Source organism: Scyliorhinus canicula, chromosome 2, assembly GCF_902713615.1.
Source record: "Scyliorhinus canicula chromosome 2, sScyCan1.1, whole genome shotgun sequence".
In the NCBI taxonomy this organism is placed as follows: Eukaryota; Metazoa; Chordata; class Chondrichthyes; order Carcharhiniformes; family Scyliorhinidae; genus Scyliorhinus; species Scyliorhinus canicula.
The window spans coordinates 34,552,842-34,570,575 of NC_052147.1; the positions used below are offsets into that span (position 1 = coordinate 34,552,842).

At 45.6% G+C, this 17,734-nt stretch overlaps 1 protein-coding gene across 3 annotated transcripts in view; it reads left to right on the plus strand.

Annotated features, from left to right (window-relative positions):
• The window catches only part of dhrs7 (dehydrogenase/reductase (SDR family) member 7), a 156,381-nt gene that overhangs the window by 14,624 nt on the left and 124,023 nt on the right, over positions 1 to 17,734 (plus strand). For all 3 annotated transcript variants that reach the window (XM_038775810.1, XM_038775827.1, XM_038775818.1), the window contains exons 3-5: positions 44 to 196; positions 15,179 to 15,285; positions 17,442 to 17,681. In XM_038775810.1, coding sequence (XP_038631738.1) covers positions 44 to 196; positions 15,179 to 15,285; positions 17,442 to 17,681 — 500 coding nt within the window. The remainder of the gene's footprint in view (positions 1 to 43; positions 197 to 15,178; positions 15,286 to 17,441; positions 17,682 to 17,734) is intronic.

Here is a 17,734-nt window from a genome sequence, read left to right on the forward strand (position 1 = left end):
AAAGAATAAAGTGATCAAACATTGTGTATTTAATGTTCAATAGAAGACAAACTCTTCAAGAAAGTAATATGGATAACAGGAGCCTCATCTGGAATTGGAGAAGAGTTAGCATATCAGCTCGCAAAATTAGGAGCTTCATTGGTGTTATCTGCTAGGAGAGAAGCTGAACTGCAACGAGTGAAACAAAACTGCCTTGGTAAGTAAGTAAAAATATTTTTAATGACCATAACTGTGGATTAGTGGAAGAGTAGATTTAGAAAAATAAACTGCTAGAAAATTAAATTACTAATATGCAGTTTGTAATCCTTACGAAAATCCTATTTTTCGTAAGTTTCGGAGTTGAAACAATTTGAAATGAAACTGCAGGGGTATGTAATGATTTCAAAAGTTATTCAACACATATAGTGAGCACTACACAACTAGTATACTCAGAAAAGTGTGTTCTGTGTTCACAATTTATCTCTTTTTTCTTCACTGGATAGTCCAGACCGCTCCTCATTTTTCAATATATTCTAGAGTTCCATTATTCAAATCTTTTAGCCCAAGCATCAGGTTTGGTCAAGAAGGCTGTCAAGGGGCAGCAATGTGGCGAAGTGGGTTAGCCCTGCTGCCTCACAGCACCGAGGTCCCAGGTTCAATACCGGCTCTGGGTCGCTGTCTGTGTGGAGTTTGCACATTCTCCTTGTGTTTGCGTGGGTTTCGCCCCCACTACCCAAAAATGTGCAGGCTAGGTGAATTCACCATGCTAAATTGACCCTTAATTGGAAAAAATGAATTGGGTACTTTAAATTTATTTTAAAGAAAGAAGGCTGTCAATGTCCCTCTTGATCTAGTTGCTAGTGTGATGAATGTAGGAAAGTTATATATATATATATATATATATATATATATATATTGCATTACATGAATGTTGTAGTAATGTTGTTAAAAGAACTTGGGTTAAGGCAGGTTAAGGGCTCTATTCTACTAATTGGGAACAAGTTCCATAGCGAGAGTGTGTGGCCAAGTGTTTCCGGCGCTCACAGCGACTCGCGTTGTAAAAGGGGCCTCAGCGGGGAACGCGTGGCCGAGGCCGCATATTGTAAAAGCTCCCCAGAATTTCCCAGTGAAGCGAGAGATCAGGATGCCATTTTTATGTGGCATCATGATCTCTGAGGCCCCCAAAGTGACCCCCAAACCACCCCTCTCCCCCCCCCCCCCCACCAACCTGAACACACTAGGGGAGGGTCCCCGATCCAGCCGTACCTCTACCCAACACTCACGGCATTTTTTTGCACGCGTGCGATCAGGCCAGGGTCACCCACCATGAGTGTTACGTTCAGGCTGGGGAGAGGCCAAGCTCCCCATTGTAAAAACGGGAATATGTGCAACCTCAGCCATGCAATTACCCTTTAGGCCTCTTATTGAAAGCAAGTCCCATTGAATAGCCATGTGTTTCTCGGCACTGCAAGTGCCAGAAAACACGTGGCTAAATGCGTCCGCTCGGGCACTTTGTTTTTTTTTGGGGAAGATTAAAGATTTTTGCGGAATAACTCTCTTAATTACTCTATCCCTTTTTGACCTTGTGTTGTTCCTCGTGTCTTAATAAAGCTCGTAGTCTCAAATGTGGAGAAGATGCTTTATTGTGAATTTGTTCTCGCTTCAGAGCTTAACTAATGGCTACCTCAAATGCTGCCTGCTTGTGTGTCTGTGTCCTGCTACGAGTTCTGCCTTCCGTGAAGTGTGTCGTCACTTCCTGTCCCTGTGTATATATAGCTCTCCCGTGCTCCCTCTAGTGCTTGTTCAGTTGTATTGCATCTACTCAGATCTACGATCACCACATCCCCCCTTTTTTCTTTACATATTTTCTGTACATCGTGAAAGAAAATTGTACAAAACAGTTACTTATGATATGTGTATCTATACAAGTTATGGTGCTATTGCATATTTTACAAAACCAATTTATATTTAGGAGTCCACTCAATAAAAACATTTAATGAGTCCATACTTGATGAATTTGTTAACTGAGATTTTTTTTCTTTTTTTGTTGTTGACGTGGTGATATTGATATTGTAACTCCGTTGTGAATGTTGTTGGAGTTCCTTGTTATTTTAAGTACCCAATGCGTCATCCCGAGGTGTTTGCACGGTCGAACCACTGATGTTGACTGACATGGACTTTTTTCTGTGCTTGTGGTATCGATTTATTATTTCATCTGCCTTGAAAGCAGGTATGCTTGCTTGTTCTGGAGCAGATGTGAGTTTGTGCGATTCATTGTCATCCCATGGCATGTTTGTAGTCTTGTCATTGTTTTGCAGTGTGCTGTGGCATTGTCCTTCATGTGCAGAGTTGTACCATTTTGTACAAGTCGTTGTTTCATTGCTGTTGTTTCTGTCGTTCCTGTCTTCGTTGTTTTCGTTGCCGTTCTTGTTGCTGTTTTTGTCGTTTCTGTCTTTGTTGTTGTCGCTATCTTTGTTATGCTTCTTGTTGGTTTTGTTGTTCTTCTTGTAGTTTTTGTCGTTGTGCTTGTAGTTTTTGTTGGTGCTGTTGTTCTTGTTTCTGCGGTGCTTCTTGCGATTTTTGTTGTTCTTGTTGCACTTCATGTTGCTTTTGTTCTTGCTGTTGTTGTTCTTGTTTCTGCTGTGTTGCTCGTTTTACTGGAGTGTATTAACGTGCCTCCGTTTAAAGGCCGTGTGCTTAACACTACTATGGCTCTGTGTATGTAATTATGCTCAGGAGTCGCCAGGTGCTGTATTTAGACACCTCACAAGTATATCAAGGTCAGGTTCAAAGTAATAAACCTGTACACTGATTAGTAAGTCCAAACGATTGATATTTATTATGACAAATATAATAAATACACATGCATACGCTAAAGAGACTAACTTACTTCTAATACTAAACAACTAAAATACTTATCTAGACAGGAACAGGCAAGGTCAGGGAGCAAGGCCTTCGTCCCGTTCTTGGTCTGCAACTCTCAGGTACTTAAAGTTGTCAGGATCTAGCAAGGTCTGGATCACGTAGCGATCGTTGTATTGGCACTTACAGTTCAATGGCTGATGCTCAACGGCCGGTGATGAAACTGGAGTCAGGATGCGATGTAACAAGCCTGGGCGGGAGTCTGGAAGCAACAGACCGAACCATGTGCGGGGTCTATTCTTATAGGTCCCAGAAGTCCGTGCCCCCTTGGGGCGGGCCTTTTACCTGCCATGTATCGATTGGGCCTTTCCCAATCGATATCTTCTTAACCCCCCAATCTGAGGGTCGTTCCTCGATGGGTGGGGCGGTCCCTATGGTTCTTTGTGTTGGATACTGTGGTGCCGTTCTGTCTGGGCGTCTACTCAAAAGTATCCATTGATACTTAAATGTTTCTATTGTGCGGGGTCTGGATCTGGATCACCTCATTACTGTGTAGATCTGTTGCCATTTACACCTTTGGCTGAAACTCTGCACCTGGCCAAAAACTGGTTTCTGTACGTGCAGAATGCTAATTAGTCTTCTGCAAACTGCTTGTCCTTGCTAAGACTGTTTTTCCCTGCAGCCTTAGCAGTTCTCCATTTTGTAGCCCAGTGTCCATCTTAGATGGCTACATTCCCTCCTTGTGATCCTCACAAGAAATTGTGAAGGATCACCTATGCAAATTTCTTCGAGTGCCTTTGGGTGCCCTCTTTGGGTTCCCTAACCTTAGCAAGTTCCTGGGCGTCTACTCTGTCTTTAACTATGGCAAGAAAAATTTTATCTGACATTTCTATTTGGCGCTATGTCAAAGGGGACATGCATTACCAAAAACCGGGAACCTCTACCTATCACAACTACTATCCTTATCTTTAAACATTTTATTACAGTCTAAAAACCTTATCCATTCACACCACATTACATATCATTTTCTGACTCGGCAGTCGAGTTCAGAACAATATAATACATTAATGTCTTCTTTATTAACATAGTGCTTTATTCATTTCCTAGGCATCAAGGGGTTGGGGGGATTGGTGAAAACCGAAAATAGGGGATTGAACTCCGTAAACAGTTGAGGGGCAGGAACGGGAGGCTCTCCTTTTCCATTTCCTCAACCTGAGGGTCTGGACAATTACGCAGAGAATTGCAATCACCAACAGTGATTCAATCACGTACGACATTGAATACCATGTCATACATTTTGTGCACCAGGTCTGAACTTCGCTGATCAGAGCTGAGCACGGGGAAGTTGGTGTGAGGGAAACATTGACGGCGGGGGTTGTGGGGGAAACGTGACTTGCTTCCACATATACAAATACAACATTTAACAGTAATAGGTAGGCTTCCATCATGGTCTTCTCTTCGTTCTCTTTGTCCTGTATGGCCGATCCTTGCTGTGAACCCTCTTTCGTCCTTCGAAAGCTATGGGATCAAGCACAGTATCTGTCAATACACAGTTTAATATCCGTACTTGCTAGTGTATCTGTCCTCTCATTCCAATTGACCCATTAAATGACTGGCCAAGTCACACCCTGTGACTCCCCTCATTTTTTGTTTTTCAAAAGCGAATTTAGGAGCAGAATACACATAACAACGTTCCTTCTGCGAGCCGTCTCGCAGGCTTTGCAAATTTACCACCCGAATGTTCCTGGATGTAAATAGCATGTGGGATGGCGGCCTAAGGGCTACCTAACGAAAAATGAAAGCAAATTTTGGAACAAAAAGGTCGAATGGGTTGCGTATGGGCCGCTACGGGTAAGATTTGGATGGGATCCCCGGGTAAGGCGTGCTGTGCCGTACCCGAGCTTGGCTGACCAAAGTGGGGTTCTCAGACAGGGCGGGTCCTCAGTGCCGTTTCTCCACTGCCTGAGTAACCTGGAATGAACAGGCAAGAATGTGTCAACCGTGGGTTTGCAGCCTCCATTCGCCGAATAGAGGGGCACCTAACAAACAAGGGAGGAGCCAAGATGCTCCTTGTGAACAGTTGAGCTGTGCTCCAGACATTTTAGCGATAATGTGAGGTGGTCACAATCTTTTCAGCTGAAAAGATCTGCAATCAAACCCTTAATATATCAACAAGCAAACAAACATAAACTAACAAACAAAACATACGTGCAGGTTCCATCAGAAAGGACATCGCTTCCCTCAAGCGGTTCCTATTTTACATCATCTGGACACCTCACTTTTCCTCTGCCTCTGTGAACAGGGTCACAAAGGGGTAGCCGTATCGGGAGCCAGACACCGTGTCGTCCTGCTCTCCCGGATCCCACACCCTTGTGTGGATCAGGCATGCAATTTTGGAATATTGTGACCGGGGGTCACTTTCATCGTTACGGACAAGTCTGTATGAATTGTCCCTGTGCCAAAGTGTGGGGTCTAAACCTGAAGGGGTCTTGTCGGGGTCGGGTGGTGGGTCTGGGTTTTTAACATAGGTGACTTCCATGGGGTCACTGGAGTCTGGGTCGTAGTCGCTACAGTGTGGGCTGTAGGGTTGTGTGCTGTGGCTGTCCTCAAAGTCAGTGTCAGTATCGCTGTCTCTGCTGTGGCAGCTTGTGGGCGTTTCGGGGCGTGGTCTGTTGTGGTCAGTGGGCGGAGTCGTGGGCGAGTCCGATGATGAACTGGTCTGTGAGGGAGATGGTGGAAACGTGTCTCTAGTGGGCGGGGCGAGATGTTCTGCTGCGTCTAGTAAGACATGGTGTGCGTGGTTAGACTGTGTTCCATATGCCTTCAGTTGGTTAATATGGAACCACGCAGTCTTTCCATTGGGGTATTTTATCCTGTAAACTGAGGGGCTAATTTTGTCCGAAATTGAATACGGGCCTGAAAGTTTTGGTGCCAAAAAACTGCTGGGGTTATATACAGATAGCATTACCTGTTGCCCAACCTGGAATTCTGTGGGGTGTACGTTCTTATTAAAGCAGGCTGTGCTTTGTTTGCGTCGTTTTCCTAGTTGAACTGCGGCTGCGATCTGTGCGGACCTCACAGTCTCAACTAGGTCTTTAGCAGCTTTCTCATGTGTGAGGGCCGTCACTTCGGGGCTAGTCATGTCCAGTCCTAAAAGGAATTCTGTACCTTTCATAGGGCGTCCGGTCATGAGTGTGTGTGGGGTGAATCCTGTGAATGTTGAAACCTTGTTTCGGATAAACATTAGTGCAAATGGGAGTACTGAATCCCATGTAGAATTGTTTTCCTGAACCATTTTCCTAAGGGTCGATTTTAGGGTCCGATTCATGCGCTCTACAATCCCGCTGGACTGTGGGTGATACGCAATGTGAAAATTTTGTTTGATGCCGAATATGGTCAGGACGTTCTTCATGACACGTCCTGTGAAGTGAGATCCCTGGTCCGAATCTATACTTCTGGGTAAACCACATCTCGTGAAGATGTGGTGGGTCAGGATCTTTGCAGCTGTCTTAGCTGTATTCGTACGTGAGGGGAATGCCTCTACCCATTTGGTAAAGGTATCAATTACAACCAGCACGTATTTATAGCCATTCCTACAAGGGGGCAATGGTCCTATAAAGTCAATCTGGAGGTTTGTCCAGGGGCCATTAACTGGTCGAGTATGCCGAAGCTGTGCCTTTTTGGAATACCTCTCCGGGTTATTCTGGGCGCAAATAAGGCAATTCTCAATGTAATGGGTTACATCGGTCCTTAAGTTAGGCCACCAACAGAGTTGCCTGAGGTGCCTCGTGGTCGGGTCGATCCCTTGATGTCCATGACTGTCATGGAACAAGGCAATCATTTGATTTCTGTCCTGCTGCGGGACCACATAAAGCTGGTCCTTGATGATCACACCCTCATGTGTGGTCAGAGCGTGTCGGAGCTCATCATACTGGGGCACAAAATTTCCTTTAAAAATCTCCCTGAGATCCTCATCCTGCTTCTGTGCCTCGGCTAAATCCTTAATGTCTGTCTGTGAGACTTGAACTGCACTCACAGGGGCGCTAGCTGCTGCGCTAGCTGGGGGTGTCCAAAAGTGTCCTCGCCTGGAACCTGCTTTTGCCAGTGCGTCGGCTTTTACATTTCCAGGGGGGGGTGACCTATGGTGGCTTCTAACTTTTATAATGCCAAAGGTCCTATCCTTCGCTTTGTCTAGGATGTGGCGGAGTAAAGGGGCTGATAGAAGGGGTTTCCCGTCTGCGGAGACAAAACCTCGTGTCCTCCACAGGGGTAGAAAATCCGTTAAGCTGTTGCAGACATATAGACTGTCCGAATATATGTCTGCCGGGCTGGGGAAAGAATTGGGGTGGTCCACTATGTAAGCTATGGCCGTGAGCTCTGCTGCCTGCGCGCCTAAGTGACCTGGCAATTTTAGTGCTATTTCTTCGAGTGCGCGACCCTGCGCGTCCTCGACATAGATGCCGCATCCAGTGATACGCTCACCATCTAAAACCGTGGATGAACCGTTCACGTATATCTTCAGTGGGCCACACGTGTCTGTGTGTTGGGGGCTTTGTCTTGGGTTCCCCATCTTCCTGGGGGGTGTCTTCGCTATAAAGGGCCCTGTGTTGTGTAGGGGTGCTACAATTTCACATTCATGGGGCTGTCCTGGATATTGGAGGTTGTCGGCTAAAAATGTGTGTGTCCGGGTTCGTTTAACCGTAATGTCGCGTCCTTGTAAAAGTAGTGTCCACCTAGCTGCCCTAATCTGGCTAACTGAACCGTCCTTCAGTCGACCGTCTAGGAGTAACTGTGTGGGGGTGTGCTCGGTCAAAATGGTGATGGGGTTGAGTCCGGTAATGTAGGAAAAGTATTGAACTGCCCAGAAAACTGCTAGGAGGTGCCTCTCGCAGGCTGAGAATCCTTGTTCTACTGGGTCTAAAAGTCGGGAGGCATAAGCCACTGGTCTTAGCTGCTCGTGCCGTTCCTGAAGTAACACGGCCGAGAGGGTCAGATCTGTGCTCGCTACCTCTATTGCATAGGGGGAAAGTTGGTCTGGGACTTGTAGCGTGGGTGCTGCGCTAAGGGCTTTCTTTAAATCTTCCACAGCCTCTGTATGCTGCGGAAGCCATTCCCATGGTGCTCCTTTCTTAAGGAGGTCGGAGAGTGGGGCTGCCTTTGTCGCGAATCCATCGATATGGTTCCGACAGTACCCAACCAGTCCTAAGAACGACCGGAGGGCTGAAACATTCTGGGGAAGGGGCAATTTGACAATCGAATCAATCCTTTTGAATTCGATCTCGCGTTTGCCGTGTGTGATGACTGTACCCAAATACATCACTTTATTTTCCAATATCTGGGCCTTTCTGGGGTTAACTTTACATCCAATTGAGGTTAAAAGTTCCAGGAGCTCGGCCAGAAGCGTAATGTGCTCTGCCTTTGTGTCTGTCTGCAGTAATAGGTCGTCCACATACTGTACCAGACATTCGGGGCGGGAAAATTTTTCTAAACCATTCGCCAGCTTTCGGTGGAAAATGGAGGGGGAATTGTGGAATCCTTGTGGGAGGCATGTCCACGTATACTGCTGTGTTTTGAACGTGAAGGCAAATTTGTACTGGCACACCTTTGCCAATGGGATTGACCAGAAGCCATTGCTAATGTCCAATACCGTGAAATATTTGGAGTGGAGTCCCTTTTTGAGCATGGTCTCGGGACTTGTTGCTACCGTGGGGGCTACTGCTGGGGTTACTTTATTGAGCTCCCGATAATCAATGGTCAGACGCCATGATCCGTCGGGCTTTCTCACTGGCCAAATAGGAGCATTATTGGTCGAGGCTACTGTTCTAAGTACCCCTTGCTCCAATAAGCTACCTATTACTTTCTCTATTTCTCCCTCTGCTTCTAGGGGAAATCTGTATTGTTTCTGTGGTCGGGGGTCAGGTCCGGTAACGTGAACTTGTCCAGTCATTCTGCCGCAGTCGTGCCGGTGACTGACAAATGCTGTCCTGTGTTTGTTTAAAACTGCTCTCACTTGTCTGTCCGTGTTTAGTGTAGTCAGGTCGAAAGAATATTCGCCTACTGCGCTAATTCGATTTGCGTACTCTTCTACTGTGAGAGTAGCGGGTGCTCTGTCTGACCTTGCCATTCGCCAGACACACTGGTTTACTGGGTCGAACGACAGGCTATGGGCATTCATAAAGTCTATACCCAATATGTGTTCTGCTGTCCGGGGAAGATTTACTAAAACGACGGGGTGTTTGGTAGAGATGTTCCCTAGCTGGATTGCTACGGGGGCTGTAATGTGTCCCTGCTGCGAGTGACCTGTAAAACCGCTAAGTGTGATGGTGGAGCTGGTCGGCCACGTGTCTGCCTGTGCCGTGGTGGTGGAATTAATTGTGGTGCGGGACCCTCCTGTGTCCCAAAGTAACTCTATGAGCTTCCCTCTAACCTTAGCTGTGACTACCGGTCTTCCGGATTGATCCCAAAGAGTGTCACAGACCCAAGTGGGGGAGCCCGAACACCGTCAGTCCGTCCCGTCCACATTGGTCTGTCCTGACTGTATCCCGATTCTATGGATCGGCTTTGCTTTATTTCTATTCAGAGTGCCTGTCTGCTGGCCTCTCTGTGATCTTTGGGGTGCATTGCATTCCTTAGCCCAATGTCCTAATTGGCCACAGTTGTAGCATTTGAGCGACTTCTGTGGAGGGCTGTTCTTCCCTTCATTTACCCATGCGGGGCTTTGGTGTGCTCTTACTGCCTGAATGTCCGCTGCAGACTGAGCTTCCTCTGGGGACTTTACTTTGCCTTTGCCCTGAACTGATTGCTCCCAAGCGCGGGACAATCTTTTCAGGACCCATTTCTCATTGTGGGCCTCTTCTGAGGGGTCGTAGCTATTGCAAGCACTCTGTCCTGCATCTGTGGCATGGGAAATTATGGTGCGCTAAGTGTGATGGTGGAGGTGGTCGGCCACGTGTCTGCCTGTGCCGTGGTGGTGGAATTAACCATGTTTTCACGGTTCAAATGCGCTCTATTTAAATCGCCGAAAACTGCGATAAAATGGATCCACAGCCTTCCTGCAAATGCTGTGGGATGCTGTTTTCTTTTGTCGGCACTTGTTTAGTTCTTCGACTGGGTCACCTCGGTTATACGCTATGGCGTCTAAAATGGAGGTGTGCATTTCCGTTAGTGTGCCTCCTCCAACGTTCTGTGGGTCGGGGAGGGCTGCTACTACAGACGGGTCTAAGCTCAGAACCGTGAGCTTAATCTGCTCTCTCTCGTCCAGGCCATACATGGTTGCCTGCTGTTTCACTTTCGCGAAAAATTGGTGGGGGTTTGCGGTGGGGAGAAACGGAGTGATTTTCTCACACGCGTCCCTGAGTTGGGTTACAGTTAAGGGGGTGGTGTAGGTGATATCGGGTGCGCCTTCTGTGGTCGCTTTCCTTTGGGTGGTGACTGGATTCATGGGTGCGGTAGCTATTTGATCTGTGGGGGGTTGGGGTGCTTTTCTTTTCTGCTGCGCTGCTGGCGCACATGTTCCTTGAACATAGCGCTGCGCTGTCTCACTTAATTCCTGCCAGTCTGGGGCATTCTCCTCATCTAGCTGTGTTCCAAAAGTACTTTGGAACCCATTCTGCACTGAAAGCAGAGATTGCAGCTCCGCAATCTGCTTCCTACACTTAGCATGATCCACTGTACTTTGTCTTTGTTCTGTGGTGGCAGCATGGAGTGCTCTTAAAGCTGCCTTAAGGTCAGAGCATTGCCTCTGCAATGCCTCTACCTGCTTTTCTGATTCTTCACTTATCAGACGGCACGTTGCACGTCCTGATAGGCCTTTTCATACTGGGTCTGGGAACTGCTCAGATGGGCTAGACATGACTGATGTGCCCTCTTGGCATCATCCACCTCGCTACACTTCTCTGCCAGCTTCCCTCTAAGTTCCATGTTTTCCTTCTCAATGTCCCTGACATCGACTTTGCTCATCCTATTTCGTTCTTCTAATTCTGCCCGGAGCGTCTGAACGACCTCCTCAGTGCCTCGCAACTGTGCCAAACAGGACACGATTGCCATCGGCTTGCGTGATTTACTAAGATTTTTCTTATGAATTTGAGAGAGGTTCTCCCACCAAGTATGTCCTATACTTCCGGGACCTGTCTCCTCATTCATACAGAACTCTTTCCAAAGGGGCCATCCCTTTCCTTGCAGATACTTGCGGAGTTCCAGCTCCCACACGTGACACTGACCTACTCGGCTACTGCTGGCCGCTGTGACCACAAACCGTTCTGGGTTCATGAGGCGTTCCATTGCCTGCATGGCCATTTTGTCTTTCTCTTAAATTTGGAACAGGGGGTGTTGAGGTTATGTTTTACAAGACGGGTAAGGCTTTCGCTATGTTCCGCTCACAAAACTCCCGACAGTTCGTCGCAACAAAAGCTCTCAGGTTTTCCTTACAACCCTGTTAGTACGCATGCACAAAACACACTTCCGAATTATCTTTATTCATTTGAACACCTTGATTACTTGTGATTTTTCCTTTTTCTTTACTCAGATTTCTAATTCAAATTTCTGGGTCCTCGACGGAGTGGGGGTGCCACTTGTAACCGCGTCCAGCGGAGTCGCCACTAAATGTTGCTCGTTTTACTGGAGTGTATTAACACGCCTCCGTGTGCTTAACACTACTATGGCTCTGTGTATGTAATTATGCTCAGGAGACGCCAGGTGCCGTATTTAGACACCTCACAAGTATATCAAGGTCAGGTTCAAAGTAATAAATCTGTACACCGATTAGTAAGTCCAAACGATTGATATTTATTATGACAAATATAATAAATACACATGCATATGCTAAAGAGACTAACTTACTTCTAATACTAAACAACTAAAATACTTATCTAGACAGGAACAGGCAAGGTCAGGGAGCAAGGCCTTCGTCCCGTTCTTGGTCTGCAACTCTCAGGTACTTAAAGTTGTCAGGATCTAGCAAGGTCTGGATCACGTAGCGATCGTTGTATTGACACTTACAGTTCGATGGCTGATGCTCAACGGCCGGTGATGAAACTGGAGTCAGGATGCGATGTAACAAGCCTGGGCGGGAGTCTGGAAGCAACAGACCGAACCATGTGCGGGGTCTATTCTTATATGTCCCAGAAGTCCGTGCCCCCTTGGGGCGGGCCTTTTACCTGCCATGTATCGATTGGGCCTTTCCCAATCGATATCTTCTTAACCCCCCAATCTGAGGGTCGTTCCTCGATGGGTGGGGCGGTCCCTATGGTTCTTTGTGTTGGATACTGTGGTGCCGTTCTGTCTGGGCGTCTACTCAAAAGTATCCATTGATACTTAAATGTTTCTATTGTGCGGGGTCTGGATCTGGATCACCTCATTACTATGTAGATCTGTTGCCATTTACACCTTTGGCTGAAACTCTGCACCTGGCCAAAAACTGGTTTCTGTACGTGCAGAATGCTAATTAGTCTTCTGCAAACTGCTTGTCCTTGCTAAGACTGTTTTTCCCTGCAGCCTTAGCAGTTCTCCATTTTGTAGCCCAGTGTCCATCTTAGATGGCTACAGCTGTGCTTCTTTTGGCTTTTGTTTTTCTTGTTATGCTCAATGAGTGTCCCGTGTGGGTAATTTGAGTCATTGAACGTTTCGTCTCGAGAATGGTGAGAATGATCTGATGTTGCATTGATGCTGGTGACATCTGTCATTTGTTATGGATTTGATTCGTCGTCTTTGCTTTCTTGGTGCTCCTCTTTTGGAGTCAAATTCTTCACTATTTCAATTGACGTGGTCTCTCTGGACTCTTGGCACTCCTCTTCTGGAGGCAAAATCTTCATGGTTTCTGTTGATGTTGTCTCACTGGACTCTTGGTGCTCCTCTTCTGGAGTCAAAAATCTGCATGGTTTCTTTTGGCGTGGTCTCACTGGACTCTTGGGTGGCGCTACTCTGTGCTTCTGTACAGACAAGCTGAGAACTGTCAGTCTCGCTGTGATCCTGTACCTCCTGTATGTCGAGTGTGATCACCTTGTCACTGTTTTCGCATTCAGTGGGTAGATGTACATTGTCTTCTTTTTGATTATGTGAGCTTGGTAGACTTTCATAGTCTGCTTGCGGTTGCTCAGATACATCGGGTTGACCTTCATGGTCTTGTTCATGCATGGTGTTCGCCAGGGAGTGTTTGCTTGCATCCCTTTTGGAGTCTTTCATCACTCGCACTGTGGAGTCTTTCTGTGCTCTCTGTGTGGCATTGTCTTTGTCTTGGGTTTGCTGTAATCCAATTATCGACGATCTGCCATGGCACCATGGTGTTGGATTCATCTACCACGAGTAGATTTGTGTTGAGCTTTGTGACTGTGTCGCTGATGCTGTGATCAGCATATCTGAATAACTCAGCCATGTCTGAGTAGTATTCTTCGAAAACCAAATCATCTTGGTTGGATTCATCTACCACGAGTAGATTTGTGTTGAACTTTGCGACCGTGTCGCCGATGCTGTGATCAGCATATCCGAATAACTCAGCCATGTCTGAGTAGTATTCTTCGAAAACCAAATCATCTTGGTTAGATTCATCTACCACAAGTAGATTCGTGTTGAACTTTGCGACCGTGTCGCTGATGCTGTGATCAGCATATCCGAATAACTCAGCCATGTCTGAGTAGTAATCTTTGAAAAACAAATCATCTTTTGTTGTTTTGGAATTCTTTTTGTTCTCTTCACTTTGGGTGGTGCAGACTGCTTTTTCCGGGGTGTTGTGAGAGTTATTTTCAACTGCTGGTTTAAGTTCAGGCATTTTTCTGTGTTCTGAGGCAAGAAAATTTGGTTTTACAGCTTTAAGTATTTTGTTTTCAATTTTCGGGCATTTCCCTTTTAAGTAGGCGTGGTCCGGATGCTCAGACGTCATGACTTTCGTGACGTCATGCGTAGGAAGCAAATGCGAATGCGCAAATCGGCCTTCCTTCACTGTGCAGTTTTGTGTCCACTGCGCATGCGCGCCTTGCGCATGCGCATAACGATCCACGACCAAAACGGTTTGAGGCTGCGCATGCGCATAACGATCAACAACGCGAACATTTTTAGACTGCGCATGCGCGGCTTGCGCATGCGCAGAACGCAAAACGGGTGGTTGTAACTGCGCAGACGCAGTTTGTAGTTCTTTGTCTGCCCGAGACTGTAAAATGTGGTCGAACGCCATTTTATCGCGGATTTCAGCGTTTTTCTTTCTGAAAGTCGTAAGTTACCTTTTCCTTTCGATCTGGACTGGATTTCAGCGTTGTGGCTGTGTGAAAAATTCAAGTTATTTCTTCTTTTTGATCTATACTTTTCACTCGCGATTTCTTGTTCTTTTAGTGATTGTTCAAGTTTTGCATCAGTCAGTCTCTGTGCAGTTTGGCCTCTGAGCATACCGTGCTGTTCAAATTCCTTACAGTACTCTTCAAATTTGTTTAGTATTGTTTGTAAGCTGTTGCTGCCTTCATCTTTTGAGTATTTAAATCCATTATATACTTTCCTAGCTTCATGGCCTGCGATGAGCATTGCTATTTTAATTTCGTCTGAGGCTGCTGCTACATCATTAGCTATGATATATAAATCGAACCATTGTTTAAACATTTTCCAGACATTTCTTACATTGCCAGTCGTGTCCAGCTGAGGTGGGTATCCAAGCCACATCCTCGAATCAGCGCTGTCTTCCCAAGTCGAATGTCCAGTAGGAGATTTCCATGCCATTTTGTTCTTTCTGTATCTGCAGCTGAGTTGTCCTGTAGTAAGCGTCTGAAGCCACTCTTGGTACCATGTGTTGTTCCTTGTGTCTTAATAAAGCTCGTAGTCTCAAATGTGGAGAAGATGCTTTATTGTGAATTCGTTCTCTCTTCAGAGCTTAACTTATGACTACCTCAAATGCTGCCTGCTTGTGTGTCTGTGTCCTGCTACGAGTTCTGCCTTCCGTGAAGTGTGTCGTCACTTCCTGTCCCTGTGTATATATAGCTCTCCCGTGCTCCCTCTAGTGCTTGCTCAGTTGTATTGCATCTACTCAGATCTATGATCACCACAGACCTCAGCAAAGAAAGTCTATTTTAAGTGTACAATTTAATTTGCGATCTAAACACCGTACAAGACATTGAAAAAAATGAGAGTCCCTGTAGGCGGGATGGGCAAGTTATGCAAAACGGCATAGACTTTGGCAGAACTGGAAGATCCCGTCACCGGCCAATGGCAAGCCAGCTTTGCCATTAAAAATCCTGCCATGGGGACTGGAAAGTTCCTGCTGTAGTAAAAATTAAAAAACTAAAGAAAGAAATAGATTGGGATGAGAAATAGTTTGGATTGTTTTAGTATTTCCTCTGTGTCTGTATGACTTGTTTTGCAGATCATAGCAAGCTACAAGAAAAGGATATTCTTGTCCTGCTACTCGACCTAACTGAAAGCAGTTCCCATGAGGTTGCAACAAAAAGCGTTATCCAGCACTTTGGTAAAGTAAGTATCCTAATGATTATCCATTATTAAAAGAATAAAACCATAAAGCTATTGCACCCTTTAAATAATAAATGAATATAATGTAAAAAAATGACTTTACATTTCAGTGATGAAACTGGCTTTTTTTTCATGATAGTTAACTGAATGGAAGAACAGCAAATTGTTTTGTTTGTAGTTTGAATATATTCATGGCTGCAAATGCTGTTTCTTTGGTTTGGTTTCACTTTCACTAATTTACGGCTTCCTTTTCGACTTCTCACTCTTTTTGCATAGATGGGTGTGTATTCTGTCATTACCTTTGAGTGCTGTTCACAGCAAAAAATGAGATATGAACTAATGGTTTCCAGCTTTCATAAGATTTTCTGATTTTCTTTCTGGAAAGGAGGAGAAAGTAATGCAAAAGTAAAAGTAACTCATTTCAGCCTTTATCATTTCAACTTAAATGTGTAGTTGTCTTCATCAGTGGCCTTATCAAGTAAGCAAACGCTTGTTTGGAACATTTTTACATTCCAATTGCCATTACTATTTTATGTAGAGAAACCACAAATTAGAGCTCACAGTTTTGTTTAAAAAAAACACTGTCCCAAGAAGCTGGTGTTAGTGAGGGGAGGGCGGGGGGGGGGGGGGGGGGGGGGGGGGGTCGTTCCACTCCGATTCTTTTCAGTTGGGTTTGGCGATAGCAGAGAAAATTCTCAAGAGAGGTCCAAATCATGTTATCAACATAAAAGTGTTATGTTATTGCCCCTACCAGTAATGTAATGGGAATCTCAGCGTTCAATGTCGTGAACATCATTATAATATATTTACATATGACAGTCATGCACGTCTATCAGGTCTCCTCGGCCTTCGCTGCTTCAAGGAACCTATTCAATTTTTCTTCACAGTTCAGACCCTCTAGCCCAGACAGCATCCTGGTAAATCTCTGCATCCTCTCCACTGCAACTACATCCTTCCTATAATGTGGTGATCAGAATTGCACACAGTACTCCAGTTGTGGGCTAACCAGTGCTTTTACAGTTCCAAATAACCTCCATTCTCTTGTATTCTATGCCATGGCTAATAAAGGCAAGTATCCCATATGTCTTTGTAACCACCTTACCTACCTGCCCTGCCACCTTCAGGGATCTGTGAATATGCACTCCAAGGTCCGTCTGATCTTCATACTTTCCAAGATTCTACCATTCACAATGTAATCCTTTGCCTTGTTAGCTATCCTCACACTTTACCCGGTTGAATTCCATTTGCCACTGCCCTGCCCACCTGATCAGTCCATTGATATTCTCCTGCAATCTACAGTTATCCTCCTCACTATTTACCACCTTACAAATTTTTGTGTTATCCTCGAAATACCTGCTTGTACCCCTTACATTTAAGTCCAAATCATTAATATACACCACAAATAGCAAGGACCCCAGCACCGAGCCCTGCAGAACCCCACTAGAAACAGATTTCCAGGCACAGAAACATCCCTCTATCATCTCGCTTTGCTTCCTGTCTCTCAAGCAGTTTAAGATCCAGCGTGCCACTTTCCTTGGATCCCAGGGGCCATCACCTTCTTGCCCAGACTGCCATGAGGGACCTCGTCAAAAGCCTTGCTAAAGTCTATATGGACATCAAATGCATTACCCTCATCAACACTCCTGATTATCTCCTCAAATAATTTGATTAAATTTGTCAAACATGACCTTCCCTTAACAAATTCACAGTAGCAACAGGGTGTACCATCTACATGCTGCACTGCAGAAACTCATCAAGCCTCCTTAGACAGCACCCTCCAAACCCACACCTGCTCCCATCTAAAAGGACAAAGGCAGTAGATGCAGGGGAACAACACCACCTAGAAATTCCCCTCCATGCTACACACCATCTGGCATGGAAATATATCACATTTCTTCATGGCCACTGTGTCAAAGCCCTGGAACCCCCCCTCCACTCCAAACAGCATTGGGGGAATACCTATGCCACAGAGATTGCAGTAGTTCAAGAGGGCAGTTCACCAGCAACTGTTCAAGGGCAATTAGGGATGTGCCATAAATGCTCGCCTAGCTAGTGTTGCCCACATCTCAAGAATGAATTAATAAAAAGTTTGAAAACCCATGAAATCATCATAAAAACGTTTCTGGCGCTGGTTTAATATTTCTTGGATTTTTTTCCAGATTGACATTTTGGTCAACAATGCTGGACGTTCCCAACGCTCCCTATTCCTGGACACAAATCTTGATGTTTATAGAGCTATAATGCAACTGAACTTCTTTGGTACAGTCTCACTGACCAAGTGTGTGTTACCGTACATGATCAAACAGGAGAATGGGCAAATAGTTACTGTCAGTAGCTTGGCAGGCCTTGTCGCTGCACCTGTTTCTACAGGTTATGCAAGCAGTAAACATGCTGTTCAAGTAGGTGATTCAATTGTGTTCACAAATTATTTTAGTTGTTACAAACTTCTCTA